We start from the raw sequence: 22,641 nt of genomic DNA, 5'->3' as shown, positions 1-22,641 counted from the left end.
AAAATATCGTCGTATTGAAAAGCTGTTCTCTCATTTCTATCTTTCTTCCTTTCTTTCATAGCTTTTCTCTAGATGCACTGGAAGATTAAACATGGGGAGAACTGAAAACAATTTCCTCTCCAGTCCAGGGGTAGAAACAAAGGGGGTCACACTCACACAGTAGGGAGTTCCTGAAGATTTCAAAGCCAAGCTAGCTTTGTGATTTGTTCTTTCAACATGGGAGAACGATAACATGGTGAGGCATAGAGCTGGGAGAAGCAGGAGGTCATCAGGGAAGGAAGCAGCACCCTTACTCCATGGCACATCTTCATCTCTCATATTTGCTCAGTTTGAGAAGGGTTGGGCAGATGGGAAGCCTAAGGTTCAAGATGAAGAATTCCTTGCACAATGTCACACAGCTAGCCAGGGACAGATCTGATTTTAGTGTCCCATGGTCCCTTACTAGGCTTCTGTTCCTTTGTGTTTGGAAGGTGTAAGCACCTGCATCATAATGAGATCAGCCACAAATAAGGGTTTCACTCTAAGGACATGGAATCCTTACTAGTATCTTCACTTGATCTTAGCCAAAAGGCCGAGACTCGATCCTTACTAGCATCTTGCAAGAAACCTTACTTATAATTTAAATGACAAAATATTTCTAAAAAACAAATGTGTGGCCACTATGATGCAAACACTTTTAGCTTTTTTCCCTGGGGGAAGTCAAGGGAAAACATCTTCAGGAAGGGCTGCGAGCCTTGAGAACACAGTGTTTGTAGACACTGCTATATGCAGATATCCTCAGTAGAAGCTTCTGTGAGTGATGAGATACAGGATGGAGGCAGGCTGCTCCAGCAGTTAGGACAGAGCCCGACCTTCCTAATCTAGCATATCAGCCCCACAGCACTCAGGGATGATCCATACCTTACCTTTGGAACCAGAAACTAAGGCTTTAGGGGCTTGACTAACCTCTTGTTCTAGCACGTTGGGCCTGCTCCAGATCAGAGTCTCAAATCATTTTTAGTCCAGACAGAAAAAAAAATAGTGAATTACAATTGGCCATGGAGCTGTTTGGCTGCCTGCAAATACCTTCATCTTACTGTTTACTAACCCATGGCTGTCAACTAGTTATACTTAATGCTTCTCTACCTCACTTTTCTTATCTATAAAACATGGATGAGCCTTTCCTTCAGGTTGCAGAGTAGATAACTTACATAAGCTCTGAGCACTGTGCCTGGCATACCTTATGCACTTAGCAAATAGCATCAGCCATTATTCCTATTACTATTAATCTGCATTAATTCTCTCAGTGGATGGAGGGAGCTGAATTCTTCACTGTGCTTTCATGACCCAAATCCCCCACTTTGCCTGGCTGTCAGCTGCTCTCGTCATCCTCGATAATAGGCTTAATCTTTGAGGGGGCATCAGCCTGTGCTTTCCTCCCTGTCCCTCTGATGTGGGGGCAAAGAACACTGGCCTAGATTCTTTCAAACAGAGGCCTTAGAGGGCAGTAGGCACGGCTAAAGCAAATGAGCTGGAGTGATAGGGTGATGGGGATGGCAGCCTATTAAGCCTGAGGAGGGACCAGAGAGGAGATGCGAGGGAATGTAGATTTTTCAAGGGCCTAGTTCCTGTGGACCAGAAAGCATACGAAGAGCAACAACTCAAAGCTTTAGGGAAGAAGACAGCCAATGGAGGACCATCCTCACTAGGACTAGTAGTAAAAAAAGGTCCAGGTAACCAAGTGATTCATCAGTCCTTTACTGTGCAGCCCTGGTTAACTCAAGGAGTGAAAGACAAGTCCTCCTGGCCTTGGGAGAGAACAAACATACACAGAAACGTGATGACTCTTACCACTAATTAATAGTAACTCCCCTTTTAATTGAAAAGTAAGATTTTTTTTTAAAAGTTATATCTTGATTACAGTTTTTCTTTCCTCCTAGTTCCTCTCCTCTTCCCCTCTCCTCTGGATCTACCCCCTTTCTGTCTCTTATTAGAAAAGAACAGTCTCCAAAGAAATAAAAATGAGACAAAATAAAATAAAACAAAATAAACACATCGGAGTAGTACAAAACAAACAGAAACAAAAGAGCCCAAGAGACAGATGTCATCACAGAGAGCAGCCTGTTACACACTCAGGGATCGTATAAAAATACAAAACCAGAAGGCACAATAGACACACAAAGAACCAAGGTTGGGAGGAGGGAGGGAAGATAACATTTTAAAAGTTGAGGAAAAGAAAAGTCCCGATACAGCATTATCAACCAAGGAACCTTCAAAGATGCCACTGAGTTTGTGTTCTGTTGGCCTTTTACTGCTCGGCACACAGTCAGTACCTTAAGAGCAGTTTGTTACTTCAGTGAGACCCCCTTGGGGAAAACTAAAATTTCATTTGCAAGTGGTTTTTGGTTGGAGATAGAATTTGGGTTAGGGACAGGGCGTGTGTCCAGTTTTAGCCCTAGGACCCCATCTGGTGCAGACCCATGCAAGCCCTGTGTATACGGCCTCAGTCCATGAGTTCATAGGTGCTTTGGCCCTGTTGTGTTTTGAAAGCCTTGTTTCCTTGGTGTCCTCTAGCCTCTGTGGCTCGCATATTCTTCCCACATCATCATCTGCAGGGTTCCCTGAGCCCTGAGAGAAGGGATGTGATGGAGACATCCCTTTTAGGGTTGAACATTTCAAGGTCTCTCACTCATTTTTCTAGTGGAATACCTTTTCTGCTTCTAAGAGTCCAGGCAGAATACAGAATTGGCACAGAAAGCAACCAAGTGTGTGCTGGAAGCTGTAAACTTAGTTTCCTAGGGCAGGGCAGAGCCTTCTTAGGTACACAACTTAACTTCATTTTGTAATGTAAGCATACCCCCTGCTCTGACCCCTACGTAGATAGATAGAATCTCACCAACACACAACCTCCCCCACCCCACACACTCTTACACTTATATAATTTCTACTTATTTCTCAAGAGATACAGTGTGAGGTGGCCTTTGGAATTCTGCATCCCTGGGCTTGAAACGCTGCAGAGGAAAGGGAGGGAACTCTTGGAGGCATCTTCAGGAGGAAGACTGCTACCTTCTCCCAGAACCCATATCAGTCCCTGTCTACTATGCAACCTGTGTGGAGAAAGGAGAATCACAGCTGTGTTCTCCTGTGAGAACCCAGGCCAGAGCTCTTCTTGCATACCTAAGTGACTGCTAGTTTTCTCTACCCTGGGGCTTTGGAGGTGAGGGGACATTGCTTGGTGGGAAATCCCAACAACTGACCATTAGTTAATAGGGCCAGCCAACTTCTAGAACTTTCTCTAGGGCTTCTCATTTTCTAAGCATTGATTGTATTACACCTAAAACTGGCAAAGTGCCAGCTACATGCCTATGCTCAAGATGAGAAGTGGATTGTCTATCTGTAGGCGTGAGGATAAATTATATGCTCAGTTAAGTGAAGAACAGATTTTCAGGGTAGAGCCAGGAGTGTAGTGATTCTTTTGCCCAGAATACTTTCTCCATCTCTTGGCCAGGTGAAGAAGGTCCTGGGAGATGATACCCTAAACAGTAGTAGTTGTTTGGGGACCAGAAACTTCTAATGCTTTTCCAGATCACTGGCTATGGACATGTCCTAGCTCATGAGAAATTTTTCTTTTACCAGTTAACAGTAAGTGGAGAAAAAGGGGGACACAGGAGTGTGCTTTTCACATAGTGAACTCAATGAGCAGAAAGGACTGTCCTTTATTTTAAGATTAAGCCTTTCTTACTCTGTGTGTGTGGAGGGGGGCGGGGGGGTGTGTCGTATGGTGTGGTATGGTTTCCAGGCATAGCCTTTAGTTGTGAGTTTCAGATTACTATTTTCTGCTATGGGGTGTCACGGATGCATTCTGGGAAAGCAGCTTTCCTGCAGATGGAAATGAACTGTATGACACTTCGAAGACCAGGCTGTCCCATTTTTAAACTGGAGGAAGATTAAATGTTCTAGGCTTTCTGCATGAAATGTCAGCACAGAGTCTGAAAGTGTCAGGAAGTTTCCCACTCAGGTTTATTTTTGCTTCCTGTGGTCCTGAGCTGTACAGCAGGCAGTCCAGATTTGACTTTCATGGGCCCTGGGGTGATGGAAGGGCAGATGTGAGACAGCAGGCAGTAGGAGGTCAAAGACACTACCTGGATATGGCTGTCTAAGCACAGCAGGATCAGTGCTACTCTTAAAGGTTATTTAAGCATGTCTTGACAACTGGTCCCTGGTTGATTTCTCTGACTAGAGTGTCCTCTAAGACTATATTACTTCTGTCTCATTTTTCTTCCAAATTAATTCACCATCCTGGCATTTTTAAATGTTGCTTTAATGACTTTTAGTCTCTACACTTAGCACTGAATCTTGGAACTTGTTACCTGCTTTGGTATTAGGTTAAAAGGGTCACATGCTACTGTCTCTTTAAAAACACATGTTAAAGCAAAGCCCATGTAAAAGGTAAATAAATAGAAATAATACATACCTTGGAGGATTACTGGCTTCCTGGGTCATTTATCATATGTTTCCAAGTTTCTGAGTTCTCAAAAGTAGTATTTGAATCTTTCACTAACTCTATGTTCTGATTATAGGGCACACTAAACCATATGTGGTAGAGGTTGCTTCATATAAGTTATAAGAAATTATTTTAGATTACTTGGAAATACAATTGATAAAATCAAGTTTATATATGAATCCCTTAAAATACCTCTATATACATACACACTATTCAAATTAGACACTTGGACTCCTACTTCACCCTTTAGGAAACGTATGTAAGCACCACTCTGACATTTGTTCTACTCATCCCCGAGCCTCAAATCCTTCCAGGTTGTGATCTTGGTGGGAATGCACAGATTGAAGTTACAGGATGAGTCAAGTGCAAATGTGTTCATTTAAGTTAAGAGATTTCTGTATGGGATACTATGAATAAGAAATAACTAATGGTCAGGCAGTGGTGGCACACGCCTTTAATCTCAGCACTTGGGAGGCATAGGCAGGCGGACAGGGCTACGCAGAGAAACCCTAACTCAAAAACAAAAAGAAAGAAAGAAAGAAAGAAAGAAAGAAAGAAAGAAAGAAAGAAAGAGAAAGAGAGAGAACGAGAGAGAGAAAGAAAGGAAGAAAGAAAGAACGAAGAGAAATAACTAGTGAACCAAAATCTAGGTGTCCTAACCCAGAGAAGGAGCCACTCACATTTGTCCTGCAGGGAATCGTGGGGCACTTCTCCTTGGGGGCTCTCTTCCAAGTCGCCATAATGTAAGACCTTGTGATTTGGTGAAAGCCGACAATACCAAAACTTGTCTGAGGAGAAAAACACATGTTTAAACGGTTAATGATTCTGGTTTTCAAAAACATTGTCATGACGTTTCTTAACAGTGCTACCTAGAGGAGAAAAGTCATTCATTTGATTTTAGACCTGCGGTTCTCAACCGTCTGAATGGTGTGACCCTTTAATAGAGTTCCTCATGTTGTGATGACCCCCACCCAGAAAATTCCTTTTGTTGCTACTTTGTAAGTGTAATTTTGTAATGTTATGAATTGTAGTGGAAGTATTTTTGTAGACAGAGGTTTGCAAAGAGGGTTGCGAACCATAGGTTGTTGAGAACCATAGTTTTAGAACTTAAGAAATACTGGATTTTAGTGTGCTGGATGGTGAAGCTCCCTTCTGATTTTGGTATTTTTGCATCATGCACTGCATACATTGGTGACCAACGAGAATGTCACCAAACCCTTCTATCTCAATGGCAAAGTATTTTTCAAGAGGGTAGTTTATATGGGCATTCTATCAGTGCCTGTAACCACCAACAGGGCTAGTCCTTAGCCACAAAATCTTGGCAGAGTGGAGAGAGGTGAGGGAAGAATAGCTTTGGGGGGTTTGAGATGCTTCTGCGTTGATCTTCAGCCTGCTGAGACAGCCGTACACAAGGTCATACTGCAGTTAGTACAAACACTTGCTAACAGTCCATATCCACAATATGTGAATAAAGTATCAAGATATTGGTCATATACTTGGAGGTAGGGCTCCATCAGAAATTGCCTGAATAATTTAGGATTTAGGGAAAGAATGAAGATATACACAAGCAGCTTCCCTCCTAAACCTTTCAGTATAGTGCCTGAATGGAAGTGGCCAAGAATTTAAGGATATTCTTACTCTGGATTCTCACAGTTTCAACCCTTCAGCTCTCAAGGGTGATGAGAAGATATGAGCAGGACAAAGGGAGGGAGAAAAAGGCAAATATTACTGGTGTAGACCTATATGTTTACAGATCAAGAAGATAAACCATGGCTCCAGTGTTTGTATAGCTATGAAGGCTCAATTAGATGTTGCCTCCACCAGAAAGGCTTCTTTGAGTAACATTATGATCTGAGCTTCTCCAGAAATTATGTGCACAAATAAAACATGGGCTGACATGATTTACATATACATGTTAGCCATCTTAATGTTCCCTGCTGTGAAACCCAAAGTAAGCAAGCCAAGGTAATGCCCCCTGGTACACACAAGGCAAGCAGCTTTCCCTAGTGGATATACCACAAACAGTTGCTGATCAGACAAAAGATTCCAGGGTCCTCATCACCCTGGACAGTGTATGGACGTCGGCCACTGTGCTCATAATGGCTATGGTCCCAAAGCTTTGGAACAGTACTGGATACTGAATGTGTGCACGGTTGGTGCTGGGCTAAACTGGAAAATGAAGACTTAAGGAGATTTAGTTCAAGCACACCAGGCACACGGCATCTGGGCCCTACCAGCCTCTTGGTACTTTCATGCACCTGGTTCACCCTATGGTCTTGGTCAAATCACCTCATTACTGTACCCGCAGTCCTAAATTGCTCTGAAACTACTCTGACAAAAATGCTGGCTGTCCATTACATTTTAAGAAAAGAAGATTTTCAATATAAAATTGTTTCACTGAAAAAGTCCTATCTTAACCATGATTCACTTAATCAACAAAAAGCTTTAAAAATGGAAGTAAAGGCTACATAATCAACAATGAAAATGCCCAACTTGACCCAGGAAAGGAAATTGTCTGTGATTCTTGACTTCCTAGAGGATAAGAGAATTTTAGAATTGTTTGAGAATCCCTGACTGTATCTAGAACATGCCACTTAAAGGAGTCTGAACTCTGCTGAAAACTAAAACTAAATGAAACACTGAGGAGGAGAGGAGGAGGAAGAAGTGGAGGAAGAGGAGGAAGAGAAGGAGCAGGAACCAGTACCCCCCAGAACTCGTGTCTCTAGCTGCAAATATAGCAGAAGATGGCCTAGTCGGCCATCATTGGGAGGAGAGGCCCCTGGTCTTGTGAAGATTATATGACCCAGTTACAGGGGAATGCCAGGGCCAGGAAGTTGGAGTGGGTGGGTAGGGGAGCAGGGTGGGGGGAGGGTATAGGGGATTTTCGGGATAGCATTCAAAATGTAAACGAAGAAAATATCTAATAAAAAAAGAAGAGGAGGAGGAGGAGGAGAAGGAGAGGAGGAGGAAGAGGAGGAGGAGGAGGATTATGCAATGCCCATGAATTGAGGAGGATTATGCAATGCCCATGAATTTATTTGGGCTTGCCAACTTCTCAAAAATCATTTTATATATTCAGCAATCACAGGTGATTATGGAGTGGACTTCAAAGAGAGTTAAGCAAGTTATTCCCTCACTAATTCATAGCCATTATAGTCAGTAAATGTAATATTACTGGATTTCCACAAGAAGAATGCATTTGGGGGAACTGAGCTAGAATTTACAATAGGAATTGTGAAAATCTGAGGACATCAAGTGTTCTGAGCATCCCAGAACTGTTGGAGCCTGAGATGACAGGGCATGATGGTCCTCTCTGCACACAAACACTTCACGGCCTATGGCCTGGTCTACATGGCCTATGATGACCACGACGTTTTGTAAGGTATGTTACCTCTGAGGAACTTTTGGGGCTAAGTGTGTTACTGATGGGTAATGGGAAGGAGGCCAGTGAAGTGTGACACTGGGATCCTCTCAGCTCTTCTGTTGATTAAAATCTGTCTGCTCTTTAGAGAAATACCTTCTTTGCAGGCTGGCTGTAGCCCATGATTGAGTTGTACTCTGCGAAGCCATTAAGTCCATATGGTGCAGGGATCATTTATCCTCAGCTTGGTATGATGGAAAGAATTATGAAATTGAGCTAGTTTAAGACAATGTGGCATGAAGTTTCACAATGTATATTCGTTTGTAAACTATATTAATTTTTGTATTGCTGCTTATGCCTAGGATAAATTTATTTATCTAAGAATATTTGCAGTCAAGAATTCTTCAGGAATAGAAAGCAATCATTAAATGAATGACAGACATAAAAGACTGACACTCGAAGACTGCCACAAAGATGTTCCGTCAATTCATGGTGGCAGTTAGAGAGAAAGACCACATAAATGATGTGTCCAGGCCTGGGAAGTAGGGACAAAGACAATCTAGGATAAGAGGAGGGAATTTCTCTTGCTTACATAATGCATTCTTAATTATCGCTTGCCAGAAAAGACCACATACTTCAAAAAGATGCATGGAAGCTTACTTACAGAAACACAAGAGGCTACCTGCATCTCTGGCCTGTCTATCTGCTTTGTAACTAAACAGAACTTTTTCCTTGAAGAGGTTTAAATTACCTTGTGTTACAGAACCATCACCCTTCCCTGGTTTTCTTCCTATCTTTAGCTAGTTCTTCTCTTATTCTCTATCCAAGTTCCCCTTACTGTCCACTACTAGAATGGCCAAGAGCAAAAGGGACTAGGCATGACTGATGGAAGCAATGCATTCCTCTCTTTCTCAGCAATTTAGAAGTTTTGGATGGATTACAAAACAATGAAGCAGCAGCTGAAGAGACAAAAAACACATCTTGATTTGTGATCAAGTGGGAGGATGCTAAGGTAGCATTTTCTTTGGCATGGAAGCTGTAGCCCTTAGGGTGAGAGCCATCATGGCATTGTTTAATTCTGTCTCAAAGCTAGGGCTGCCATAGAGGAGCATGAAGCTTCCTGTGCCCACAAGCACAGCACACCAACACATCAGTGTCAGGGACACCAACACAGTGGCAGAGACATCAGTGTCAGTCAACAGCAGCAGCTTAATTGGTAGTTTGCTTTTGTGAGAAAAATGTGCATTTTCCTTTTAAGACTCAGCGTGATGCTATGAGCTCCTCAGTCCCTTTGGGCAACACAAGAGTGGATCTCGCCATTAAAAGCAATTAGCAAGAAGCAATGAGAACATTATCAAAGATTGTTTACTGGCATCTATGGAGGATGTGAGAGCTAATGTGGAGGCCTTGCAGTCAATTACAAACTAGAATGTATTAACAGTTGTCTTTCCTTCTCCAAACTAAAAAATATGGAGGCAATTTTGTGCTTCAATCTTTTCTTTTGCTCTTATTCCTTTTGTCTTTCAGTCCCTCCCCCATTTTTCCTTTTCTTTGTCATTGATCCTCCCCCCACCTTGCCTTCCTCCCTCCATGTGCCCTACCCATGTTAAGGATCAGAGGGTTTCAAAGCCCTTATTTTCATTTCTTTTCTCTACTGCACTAACTCTCACCAGAAGCAACCTGGGGTTGGGTAGTAGGGCTTTACTTGGCTTACAGTTCCAAGTCACAATCTGTAGTTGCGGAGAGTTGACGGCCAGGCAGAACTCATGGAGGAACTGCTTCCTGGCTTGTTCACAGGTTCATACTTAAGTTAGTGTCCTTAGATGGCCCAAGACTGCCTACCTGCCTGGGGATGGTGCTGCCCACAGTGGGCTGAGCTCGCTTGCATCAGTAATCAGGACAATCACCACAGATACCACAGACATGCCACAGGCTGGTTTGATCTAGGTGATTCTCCAAGTGAAGCTTTACTCTTAAGTGTTTCTAGGCTATGCCAAGCTGACAGTGAATGCTAACCAGCAGAGCCCAGAAACCTGGGGAAAGGTCCAATTAAAGCAACTTCTGATGTCATGTGGATTACTAAAAGCTACAAAGCAGAGAAGTGAAAGTTTTGTAACACTGTCCAACAGAACTTTCTACAATAATGAAAATTATCTGCATTTCTTTTATCCAATAAGAAAATAAATTTTAAAATTTCCCTCATTATTCTACCTTAGATGCAGGTAAGTATGCCTTTTGGTCTTTAGAAGACCAGAATATTGAGTAATAACGTGTGGTGTGTGACGTGCTGGATATTCAATAGACATAAGAATTGAGTCTGTTTAATTCTGCTTTGGAAGCAGGGGACTTACTAGAGTTAGGTGCACAGCCACATTTGGTAGCATGCCCCGAGAACCTCTTGTCACAGACATGGGGAAGCATTTCCTAACCTATGTTGTTAGAGCATTTCCATTAGGATGTTCCATTTTGCTAGGATGCCCTAAACTCTATCAAATCACCATTGTGTTCAGAAGGTCCACATCTTGCCTAAGACTCAAACTTTCCAAGTCAGAACAGGTCTGGACTGTGCCTCAAAAGAGAAATGTCACTTTCCCAGTGATGAGACCCACAGATTTCTCTGTTGGCTCATGGAGGGGAATGGCACCTGTGGTTGGCAGGTAAGTCCATTCTACCTTCCAAATACTTCTCGATTCACTGAATGTTTTTCAAAACCAGAGACTTGTGTCATGCATCTGAATTCTGCCTCTTGGAGGCATTGTGTCCTCTCCTAGCTCAGGATTCCAGAACTCTCACACACTCAGGAAGATGACTGGCCTTAGTAGATAGTGGAGTAAACACGTAGACCTTGATTATACACCTGATTCCGATACTCAGCTTTAGCCCTTAGCAAAATTATAGCCTGAGAGACTGCTGTTCTTCACTTGCAAAGTGATAGCTTAACTGCATGGGTAAAGCATACATGATGTGTACACCCTGCATCCTTCACAGAACTGGCTACGAGCACACGCTCATTCCAATCCGAGGACATGTCCCTTTAACCCCACTGTCTACCCTTCCACCTTTCCGAAATGGTGGTTACCTGTTATTTTGACCTATTGAATGATTTTTTCCAAAATTCAACTGTTTTTCCTTCATTTGGAAATGCACACTTATTTATACCTGCCTTTTTGTTAAAATGAGCTGATTAGGTTTCATGAAACACCAAAAGAGAAATGTAATTAAAACAGAGGAAAGAAGCAGCTTGCTGCCCAAAAGGGTTGATAAAGATGCTGCGCCTGAATGGTCCATTTGGCTCCAGGTTTCTGACTAAATTATGAGAGGTGTGTGAGGTACAAAGGCCTTGGTGGCTGAAGTGGGAAGACAAGCTTAACTCAGTGCAGAATTCTGAGATAACTCAGTCATGTTGGCACTTAAAGACAGGAAGCTACCAGGCATCTTTCGTGAGAAGCAAGCTTTATGGTATCATTTTTTGAAATGAGTCTCTGGTATCTAGCCCAAGGGTTATCAAGACCATTCAATGCAAGTGATTCTGAGAAACCTGAATTTCTAAAATGTAGAAAGCAGAGGGAAATGTTGGAGACTACACTCTCATGAAGCAATAATGGCTGTACCACAGACAACTTCTAGGTGTATATCATTGCTCTCCCCTCTAGGAATACATGGACAGAGAAGAATGGCAAGCCTTACATTGTGTCAGCACAAAGAGAAAAGCAAGCCTTAGATATCCAATAGCAGTCTGCTTCCTATGTTTAAAAATTATATGCCCAGAATGTGCAACCTACAATAATTCTGAGTAGTTTTGATTGCTTGATGCATCATATTAAGTCCTAAAGAGATTTTACTTAACCCTTGCGACTACCCACTGTGTGTAGGAAGTAATATCATCTTTATATGACAGGAGAGGAAAAGAGTCCAGGTCGGTCAAGGAGTAGATTGCCCAGACTGGAATGCAGAGACTGGGACTTAAGCCACATTAATATGTATCACATGACTGTCGTCTCCCAGGTATGAATATGGCCAGATATTCCAGAAGACCAGACTTGTTTGCATCAGATTGTCCAAGTATCAGAGTTATGGATGAGATAGGATGATAGGCAAATTCCAACTGCATTCTGACAAAATGTAGCTAAGGAAAAGATGTTTTGCAAACTCCTCCACTTCCAGTTCTGTGAGACAGGGAACTTTCAGTTTTCCCTGTGAGCTTAACTACTGAATCTGCTCATCCATGTCCTCCTCCCTGTTAGACAAGTTGGACGGGACAAAGGATGTGGCCATGGCTCCTACGCAGGGAGTAACAGATCTAATCTATGACAAAGTCTCCTTGAACATGTATGTACTTGAAGGAGTGGAAATCAATTTTACAGCCCAGCTGACTTGGCTGTGCAAAATCTAAATGCAGTGTTCTGATGGAGCAATGGGAAAGCCTGTGTATCACAAGCAGAAAGCTGATAATCAGACTTGTATTGCTCTGCCCAGGTGTTGCTAATTCATCAGCTAGATACTAACACCTTTATTCATTAGAAATTTAATCAACCTGGTCTGGCGTGGTGGTGCACGCCTTTAATCCCAGCACTCGGGAGGCAGAGGCAGGCAGATTTCTGAGTTCGAGGCCAGCCTGGTCTACAAAGTGAGTTCCAGGTCAGTCAGGGCTACACAGAGAAACCCTGTCTCGAAAAACAAAAACAAAAAGAAAGAAAGAAAATTAACCAACAATGAAGGATAAATATTCTTTAGAATAAAAATCTGCAATTATCTTATAGTGGAAGGAAGTTTTGGTAGTCTATCCATTTCAGCCAGAAAGGAATATCAAATAGGATACTGGTCTGAAGGTTCAGTGTAACTCCAAGCACTGGGATTCTACTGGCATCAGTGACTGCTTTTAGTGTGTCTATATGCTTTTCCCATTCCAAATACTTCTGGGTCTTTTGCTCAATGTCAAGTACAAGAAGAAAATGTTTTAAGTTACACTCATGGGCCTATAGATTCTGGATATTGATCTGCTCAGAGACAAGAAGGAGATGAGGGCATACAGCTAACTAGCTAATAGGTCTCAGAGATGAGAGTGCTGCTAGACTCCCACATTGTAGGGTTTGCAGACATCAGATGTCTTGCCTGAAGACACTAATGGGGCTAGCTGTAGGGCTGAGAAAGCCAAGACAGAGTCTTTTCACTATCAGACCTGTTTTGTTGTTGTTGTTTTGTTTTGTTCTGGTTTTACACACTCTTCCACAAGAACAGCGATTCTTTTTAGCTTGACTCCTAGGGCTACATTGCAAAAGTCTTGGGAAACAGGTATTGATACTGAGTGCAAACTGCTCAAGTCCATATAGTTGTACAAGGGCAGCCAATGCTTAGCACTAGAGTATAATGTCTTCTTGGAGTATCGTGTGCTTGGACATGAAGACCAGCAAAAGGAATGCAAGAGAAAGAAGGGAGTGACCTCATTGTTCAGGGCTAAGTTTAGGAGATGAATTCTCTTCTCCATTCCTTTTATAATGCAAGCCTTTCTCAGGTTCAACTCAGCCTTTCGATACTCTGTGCCCCCCTCTCTATCTCCCCAATCCTTTTCCTAGGCTTAGTGTAAATCTTCAGGCTTCTCGTCCTTTTCAAATAACCCTCACTTACTCTAGGAAGTTCTGGCTGGCTTTTGAAGTCCTTCAGTGTGATTTTCAATGGTAGCATCGACATATTTCAATTACTGAGCACTCAGCCCAGAGCAGTTAAAGTAAACAGGCAGGAAGATGGGCACAAACACAAATTGATTACTGTCATTAGTGGGTGAGCTTTGTGTCTGAGCAGAGCATCTATTGGGTTTTAGAACTACCTGCCAGAGTTGCTCCCAGCTCATCACTAATACTGGTTCGCACAGTTGTTGATGCTTCTGCTTATGGCTGGCTCTTTCTCAGTTTCCTCACCTCTTCTCAAATCTTAGTTTTGTCTCCCCACTGTTTTCTTCTCGGACAGTATGGTATTAATGCTTTGTACGGTCACAAGCACATAGAGACAGCAAGGAAACAATCAAGGCAGAGGAACAGTCAGGGGGTGCTTCTCACCTAATGTGTTTGGTCTACTGCTGTCTTTTTTGATTTGACATTTTGAGGTCAGAAATCAGAGACAGATCAGAAATCTGTCTTGGAAGATTCTGGAAATAGATTCTTAAATCACCTTACTTATACCCCTCAAAAATAACGCTGACCTGAAACAGCATCAGTGTGAGAGATTTGAGAATATGAACCATCCATGCTGCAAGTGCCAAGACGCACCCAGACATGCTGGCCAATTTCCTGATGGTGCAAGGGGGTCACAAAAAGAAGGATGTGGTGTCAGTGGCTCAGCATCATCTGGTAACATCTGGCTCAATGGGTAAAAAGCACTCGCTGTGGAAGTCTATTGACACAAGTTTAATTTTGTGAACTTACAGTGAAAGAAAAGACTCACAAAAGTTGGCCTCCAGCCTCCGTTTGTGTACCATGGCATGCATACAACTTTACCCACACATAAGTGATATAGACACAGATATAATAAGGATAAATAAAATAGATATTTAAAAAGCAAAAAGGAGAAGAAAGGGCTTGTAGCTTTAGAGGGCAATTCCTTGCTTTCCCAGAACTTTACAAGTTACTCAACTCTCAGGACCTCCATTTTGTTATGTACACATGTGCACAATTATAATAAGTACTTCATAGGGCTATCCTGAAGATGGATTTCATTAATCCAATTGTGTATTATTCAATTATGGTGATACATTCCAAGAAATGCATCTTCAGGTGATTCCATCATGTGACGGTTGTGAAGTACATTTATACACAAACTAAGGTGGTACAAAGTTCCTAGTGGCCACCATTGGATGTGTGGTCCCCTGTTGACTGACACATGATTGATGGCTGTGTGTAAACATATTGAGAGAATAGCCTTGCACAGGGTTCAATCACAGCATGTATTAGCAGTTGTTGGCACCACCACTAGTAGTAGCCTTGTATGACTAAATGCCAAAGAACAGCCCTTTAGCTCCATGGATCTTTTGGTCATTTGTATTTTGGTTCTCCCTACACATAAAACAAGAACTAACCTATACTGACATTCTTTTATCAAGCACAATGCTGTCCTTGAATGACACTATGTTCTTGTGAGTACCAAGAAACAAGCTACTGTTTTCCCTGCTGGTATATGGAATTCCTTAAACCATACCTTGTCTCCGGCGAGCATTGAGTTTCCTAAAGCAGGTCCCTTCCACAAGGCGGTTCAGGCGCTGCTGTTTAATCAGCTCTAAGATTTCTGGCTGGATCTTCTCCTTTAGTTCCCTATTGGAGAATAAACACATTGTATTACACAGTGCACCCTGATAAACAGCCCACTGTGAGCTGATGGGCAGGGAGCATAAGCGGCCTTCTTTCATCAACACCTCAGGACCTTCTCAGCACTGCTTTAGAGAATCATTTAGAGATTTTTCTAAGTGGTGTTTGGAAAATCTAGGCCTGAGTTTCCTGTTGAAATAACAGTATTGGGTTTCTGACATTTACAGACTATCCACAAAAGTACCAGCCACTTTTGTGACTTTTCCCCAGAACAAAGCCTTCTAAGAAAGTCCTTATTTACAAAGTCATAGATGCGTTTTAGGCAAAAGTCCAAGAAATAGATTCCTATTTTGTGGCTGACCAAACAGGAATGTCGGGTGACCATGCAATTGCTAGATCCCATCACTAACGGTACCTTGAGCAAGGATCCCTTTTTGCTTTCCATTCAATCTCTCACAAATGAGAACCATAACACTGTCCCAGATTCTAGCCCACAGAGATTGAGATAATGATGGGATAAATTAAAATTATTTCTAACTTGTCTCAGGCTAATAGGATGTAATTTAGTTTTAGATGAACTACACGGCAAAGCTTCCATGACAGAGTGCAGTGGTTTCCGAAACCTTTAAGGGATTTGTATGATACAAAGCTTTATGAGCATCCTGGCATTCGAGGCTAGTAAAGTCAGCAGTATTCTGATCAAAGCTGTACAGGGAGCGGCAGAGCTCAGTCCTCAGAGATGTGTTAAAAGTATTGCCTATAACATGGATCCAGACATCAGAAAACCAGGTCCAGTCTAGGCCATGTCTATGACTAGTGTTTCACACAGCTCATTTGAGTCTCAGTTTCTTAACTGTGAACAAAGACTAGAATCGGTCTTGAGAAAATGCTATGACTCCCAAAGGAGACAGTGTTAGCACTGTCTTTATAAACACTGGACAGTAATAGACACAGTGCTGATCACATACCTCGGTGATCACCTCCCTTTTGCTTAGCTAAACACTCTAAATGACCATTATGACAGGTACCCAAGGCTCATGTATTCATCAGATTTGATCTTGAGTCTGTACTCTTTCTGGCTCTGGGCAGGACATCTGCTTCCACCTATTCTTGATTTGTGGGTGGGGTAGGCACTTGTGCTCAGCGAGTACTCACGAGACTGGAAGTACATTGTGTAATTTTACCTCCTTTAATTTCACTTCTTCCAGGAATTTGGAGGATGAGTATTTAATATTACCATTTCTATCCTACAGATGTGGCAACTCCTCATGAAGGCCAAGGGTAGAACAGAGTAAAGACTCCAGTCTTTCTTGTGATAATATGAATGAAAGAGAAAGGCAAGCAGGACAGGAGAGATGGCTCTGCAGCTGTGAACATTTGTTGCTTTTGTAGAAAAAACAGATTTGGTTCCTAGCACCCACCTGGCTCACAACTGTCTGTAACTCCAGTTCCAGGGGATCTGGTGCCCTCTTCTGGCCACTGTGGGCAGCAGGCATGTATATGCCTATATACACATGCATGCAGGCAAAAGACTTATATGCATAAAATAAGTAAAGAGTTTGTTTTTGAAAAAGTAACATAAGAAGAACTAATGTGGTAGTTAAACTTAATTTTCAACTTAACAAATCCTGGTAGATAGGTTTCTGGGTATAGTTGTAAGATATTATCATGGTTGTGTTAATTGAGGTAAGAAGAGCTGCTAACTATGGGTGGTATCACTCCCTGGACTGTATTAAAAAACAAAAACAAAAACAAAAACAGTGAGCCATGTACAAGCATTCTTTATATTCCGCAAAGCTCCCACTGCTGTAACTTCTCTGGCATACTGTACACTAACCTTCAACCATAAGCCAACATAAAGACTTTGTCCCTTTAACTAGCTTTTGCCAGGATATTTTGTCACAGCCATGGGAAAAGTCATTATGACAACTAGTACACATTTGGGAGCTAAAATGCCCTTGAAATCCTGTGTGGTATGGAAGTGCCTTACTAATGACAGAGCTTGGAGCATTTGCGAAGCTTTCTGTCCACAGGCCTTGGAGGGCCTCTGGTCAGGATTCCAGATCACAATTATAACTATTGATTATTCGTGCTCAACTTTTATAAAGTACACTAAGCAAATCACAGCTTTAATGAACCCTGCATGGAATGGGGACGTTGAGGACTGCATAGGCAGCTGTTCATGGTGGTAAATCACAGCTGCAGTCTTCTAAGTCTCGGTAACTGGGCAAAGAAGAAAAGGAATCCTCTGGGGATGGAGAGAGCACAGGAGAAAAGAGTTTGGAACACATCAATTTTGAGGATAGCTTTGATAGGCCATGGTTAAGATATTAAAATGTAGAGATGAAAAATAGGAAAGTCCAAGAGATTTTAATGATGTCTCACGTTTTGAATAAAACTTGGATATATTTATCATCACACATGCCTTTACCATATCCAGTAGATGTACTGAAAGAAGAACTAAATCTGTATCTCTCAAGGGAACTTTTAAGAGTCAGATTTCTTCCTTCCTTCCTCTCTTCTTCCCTTCCCTCCCCTCCCCTCCCCCTCCTCTCTCTCTCTCTCTCTCTCTCTCTCTCTCTCTCTCTCTCTCTCTCTCTCTTTTTCTTTCTTAAATGAAGCTCTAAAACAACTGGGCAAAGGGAAATAAGAAAGACTTAAAAATATTTTTTTAACTTCTTCGATTTTCTTGCAAATAGACTCAGTAGCCATATATTCACCCAAAGCCCAGATGACTCTTACCAATGTGTTTCTGTGACTGAGATATGACCTCTTAGGCATGCCACATAAGAAAACACTGGGCTATAGCCCCCTCTGAAATGTTTAGCTTATTGTCATTGAGTTTGGGGTGATGGGTTCTACGCTGACTTATAAATGAAAGAAGAGAGAGATTAAATCAGGTAGATTAGACAGCAGTTCAGTCTAGAACCTTCTCTAGAATACAATTCTAATCAAAGCTCAGCAAGGCCAGTGCAGTACTTGGAAGACAGACAACACCACTAGACTGAGTTTAACTCTTAGCTTTCTGTCTACCCAGCTCAGATACTACTGGTCATCTAGAACATGGTTTGGTAAATATTTCTAAAGAGCATCAGATAGTAAATGTTTTAGGCTTTCTAGGTTTTTAGGTTAATAGAAAAATGAAAGAATATGGCTGAATTTTAGTCAAACTCATGTACAGAAAGTGACAGTGTGTAGACTTGACCCAAGAACTATGATTCGAGGACCCCTGATGGAGAAGGGCACTTCAGAAGCACTGGGCTGAGTGAGAATGGCAGTTTCCTAGAAACTGATCTTTTCCTGTCTCAGTTGTAGAGAGCTTCAGGGCCCAGTCCCAGTCTGCTTCTTAGCTAAACAGATCCATGGGTTTAAGTACCAATTTTATTATGACAGCCCTCAAATTTGTATTTCTAACCTACACCCATCTGCTGACCTCCAAACTCATCTGCCTGACCACTGTCTCGGATGCTCCATAGCCTGGAATGTTCAGAGATGAACTCCTGGTGCCTTGCTCTCATTATCCATCCCAGAGTGCTGCCCTTCGGCGGTTTAGGCCCAGACCTAGAGCCCATCTTTGATTCTTCTCTTTCTACAACTACATAAAATCTGCCAGGAAATACCATTTCCCTTTTCTTCAAAATATAACTAATGCAGAGTAAAACCTAATCTTATGATCTCTTGCTTAAATTATTATTACAGCTCCCTCACTGCCCTTCTTGCCTTTAAATGGGTCTCCTCACAGTGTTTCCAATGCAGAACTCCATGGTTGTTGTCCACTAAAAACCCCAAATGGTTCCAGCAAAGTCCTAACCACTATGGTTCTAGATGCCTCCCTAGAATCACCTCCTATCGCCATTGTACTCACTCCCTCAGGTTCTGCTACATTATCTCATGGTTCACTAAAAACCTAGGTGTGCTCTGACCTCAGGATACATGCACAAGTAATTCTTTCACCCCAATACAAATTTGTATGCTCCTTGAATCCTAATATATATCTTCATTCAAATGTCATCATTACAATTAAAGAGATATTTTACCACCTTTATAATTATATTTTATTCTTCTTATCTTGCCCCATGTAGACTTTCAATCTATATAGCCATTCTATCACAACATAACTTGCTATTCTTTTACATATATTATACATGTATATTATCTATTATTCCCTCTAAAATTTAATACCATAAGGTGTATATGTTGTATACACCTTATGACCTCAGGATACATGCACAAGTAATTCTTTCACCCCAATACAAATTTGTATGCTCCTTGAATCCTAATATATATCTTCATTCAAATGTCATCATTACAATTAAAGAGATATTTTACCACCTTTATAATTATATTTGATATAATTGATAAATATTTGTTAGATGTTTGAACACGGAACATGCATACCTATATAAACTGACCTACTAGAAACGGCTTTGAGTGAAGCACTAGGCTGGTTAGCTGGTCTTTAGGAGGTGATTCTAGGGAGGCATCTAGAACCATAATGGTTAGGACTTTGCTGGAACCATTTGGGGTTTTTAGTCTTTAGGAAAGGTGCGGTTTGTGTGTATGTGTGTCTGTGTGTATGTATATATCAGCCTTACTTCTAGGTCTTTTTTTCTGATTCATTTCTCTTGTATATTTTTAGCCACTGTGACAAATATACAAATGCACTCAGGGTTTAGGTTTTCTATTTATGTACACTACTAACATGACAATTTGCTAAGTTCTGTGTTTTGTAATAAGAGTGATCATTCACTCAGTGCATAGCATAAACTAAGCATGTGCTGGTCAGTTTTCACATACATATGAAATCCTTTTCATATACACATAGTCATGTGAATCCTTGTAGCAGCCTAACAAAAGGATGGTGTTCACTGCTTGGAGAGGGAATAGGCAGGCTTAGAATGGACTGTGCAACTTCCCAATGTGACACAGCTGCCAATGGCTTCACTGAGAACTGAGCTGGTGTCTGAGCTCCAGGTTTCAGCACATTTTACTTGCCTGCTTTACTGCTCTGTCCTCGTCTCCTCTCTTCTTCTAACTCAGTCCTACATGACCTATTTCTGGAGTGTTTAAGCTCTGTATATTTATTAGCCTGTACCAATAATGAGAATAGATTTATCTTCTCTGTTAAGTGGCAAACAAAAACATAGCTACTCTTGGAAATCATTCATCAGGAACCAGGAAATAATCCAGGCTGCTTCTTCAGCCCTAGCTCTTCACCAAACATTTGTTTGGGTAGAGTTTCCTTTTTTCCTTCTTGGGATACATGACCATTTTTTATCAAGGCAAGGTTGATGAGGTTTTCATGGAGCTGAGGTTTGGTAGTGTGTTATGTGTGATGCTCAGGCAGCCAAGGGCAGGACAGAATGCAATGGAGGAGATGCTAGAGAGCCAGTGAAGAGCAGTGGCCTGGTGCCCATGTTCTAGCCTGGCTGATGCCCCTGTTTGCAAACTTAGGGCTTGAACTAGACAGGCTTACCAGCTTTGGTACCCTAAGCACTGAGCTGACATGGATGCAGTTCCTGTGATCTTTGTGGAAATTTAGATGTGCTTCCTATAACACCTAGCAGTCTGGGATCAACCGCACCATTCCCCCAACTTGTGAAGTCTGGATACTGAGGCACCTTAGTGCTTCTCAGCACCCTGGGCTGAGCTGACCATGGAGGGATTGCCCAATATGCATTTGTTAAAATGATTAAAGAAAGAAAGAAACTAAACATGCACAGCGATCCTCCTCGTTCTCTGGGGTGACTTTGTCTATCTTGAGTCATGTTAACTCATTTTAAGTTGACTTACATTTCATCCAACCCCACGATAAGTTCCCCATCTAGCAGATCATAGCAATAAACCAAACAGATCCCCCTCAGAGACAAACTGTATCCTGATTCCTACCTGCTGCTAGCAGAGGCTATAGCTACAGGCTGGTCCCTCAGCTTCTTTTTGCAACGCTAAGGTTTTCTATCAGCTCGTTATCACTGTGCTGCAGTTATGTTTACCAACAATTCCAGGGAGACCTGGTGCTTTCCAGTCTCCTAGACAAGAGGGGTATCAAAGTCACATCTGTGACAGCACATGGAGCAGAGCTTTGCAAGCACAGGAAGGCAGAGCAGGGCAGTGCTCACTCTGGGCAGAGCCGACATCCTCCTCTCCAACAGTCATGGTCAAGCACTGAATCAGACTCACTTGGCTCCGCTGAAGTGGTAGTAATTTAGAGCCACTTGGCCTTCATTTAATCAACTCTTCAGTTCTCCATTTAGGTTTTAAGAATTGTCAGAGCATAATAAAGTGTCCTTGTGTTTGCATACTGGCTAGGACAGATGACTGCAAATCTAGCATTCTGTGAAGGTAGGTCCTGAAAAGGTGTGTCACCATCTGTCCTCCTTCTGAGTGAGCAACTGCTTTTCTCAAGACCTAGTTACTGATTCCAGTGACCCTGTGCTTGGTATTTCTGACTGCAACTATCTTGTGGCTGAGGAACAAAAAAACCAAACCAAACCAAACCAAAAAATCAAAACAAACAAACAAACAAACAAAATCCCACCAAACCAAACCAAACCAAACCACGACAACCCAACCAACCAAAAAACCCAGTTGTGTCTCTTAAAAGGACCAGTATTATATGCACGATATGTCTTAGGGTTTAAAATGACATGAGCCAAGTCCCCTAGAAGCATTCTCTGGCCCCTGCTGATGAAGTTCATGCCCACTGAAGTCTACAGTTCTAACGTACAGCTTCTGGAGGTGCTTAAGAACTGAAAGCGCATGAAATATGTCACCACTTGGGTACTGTGCTCTCTAACCTGTACATTTCCTTAACTTACTCTCAGTCTTGTACATGCAGAGCCAATCTGATGGTGTGGATGAAGGAGGAGCTCAGAGCCCAACAGGTTCAAGGCCAGCTTCTTGCCTAGGCTGCTTCTCCCTCTTTGGGAATAACACGTGCCTACCTCAAGGGAAGTGAGGAATGAGCTAGAGTAAAGGGGGTTTTGTGAATTGTCAGCCATTAAAAATATCAGTGTATATAAGCAAAGAACACACACAGACACACATACACAGACACACACACAGACACAGACACATGCCACTGAGCGAGAAAGAGAAAAGTAGATAATACATATAAAAGTCCAGACGAAGTCACTTCTAATCCTCTTGTGACAGAGCAGAAATAACTGTGGAGTCCCTTCCCTGCTTCCCACCTTTACCCCTCTGTCCTTTTCTATAAAATACAAAGGTGATGAATCTAATCTGGTTCTTAGCAAAGAAAAACAGGCCAGGTCTCAGAAGAGATGAGGTGAACAAAAGAGCTCTTATTTTCCAGATTCAGAACACTTCAGAGAAGGAGATCCATGAAGTTTTGGAATGGTTGCAAGTGACATTTAATGCAAAGCCCTATAAATAAAGGAAGTCTCTGCTGCCTTCCCCCTGGGATCCTCTAGATTTACAGCTATAAAGGCGACAGGAGACGCTCTGATGCTAACCGCTGGCCTACAGGAGATGCTCTGATG

The 22,641-nt window shown here is 42.1% G+C and overlaps 1 protein-coding gene across 8 annotated transcripts in view; it reads right to left on the bottom strand.

Moving 5' to 3' along the window:
• Elmo1 (engulfment and cell motility 1) overlaps window positions 1–22,641 on the bottom strand; it is a 517,847-nt gene that overhangs the window by 20,864 nt on the left and 474,342 nt on the right. For all 8 annotated transcript variants that reach the window (NM_080288.2, XM_006516544.4, XM_006516547.3 and 5 more), the window contains 2 exons: window positions 15,033–15,145; window positions 5,164–5,271 (listed from right to left, as the gene is read on the bottom strand). In NM_080288.2, the coding sequence (NP_525027.1) occupies window positions 5,164–5,271; window positions 15,033–15,145 (221 nt within the window). The remainder of the gene's footprint in view (window positions 1–5,163; window positions 5,272–15,032; window positions 15,146–22,641) is intronic.

Source organism: Mus musculus, chromosome 13, assembly GCF_000001635.26.
Source record: "Mus musculus strain C57BL/6J chromosome 13, GRCm38.p6 C57BL/6J".
NCBI lineage: Eukaryota > Metazoa > Chordata > Mammalia > Rodentia > Muridae > Mus > Mus musculus.
The sequence above is the reverse complement of the archived record's forward strand: the minus strand, read 5'-3'. Positions and strand labels throughout refer to the sequence as shown.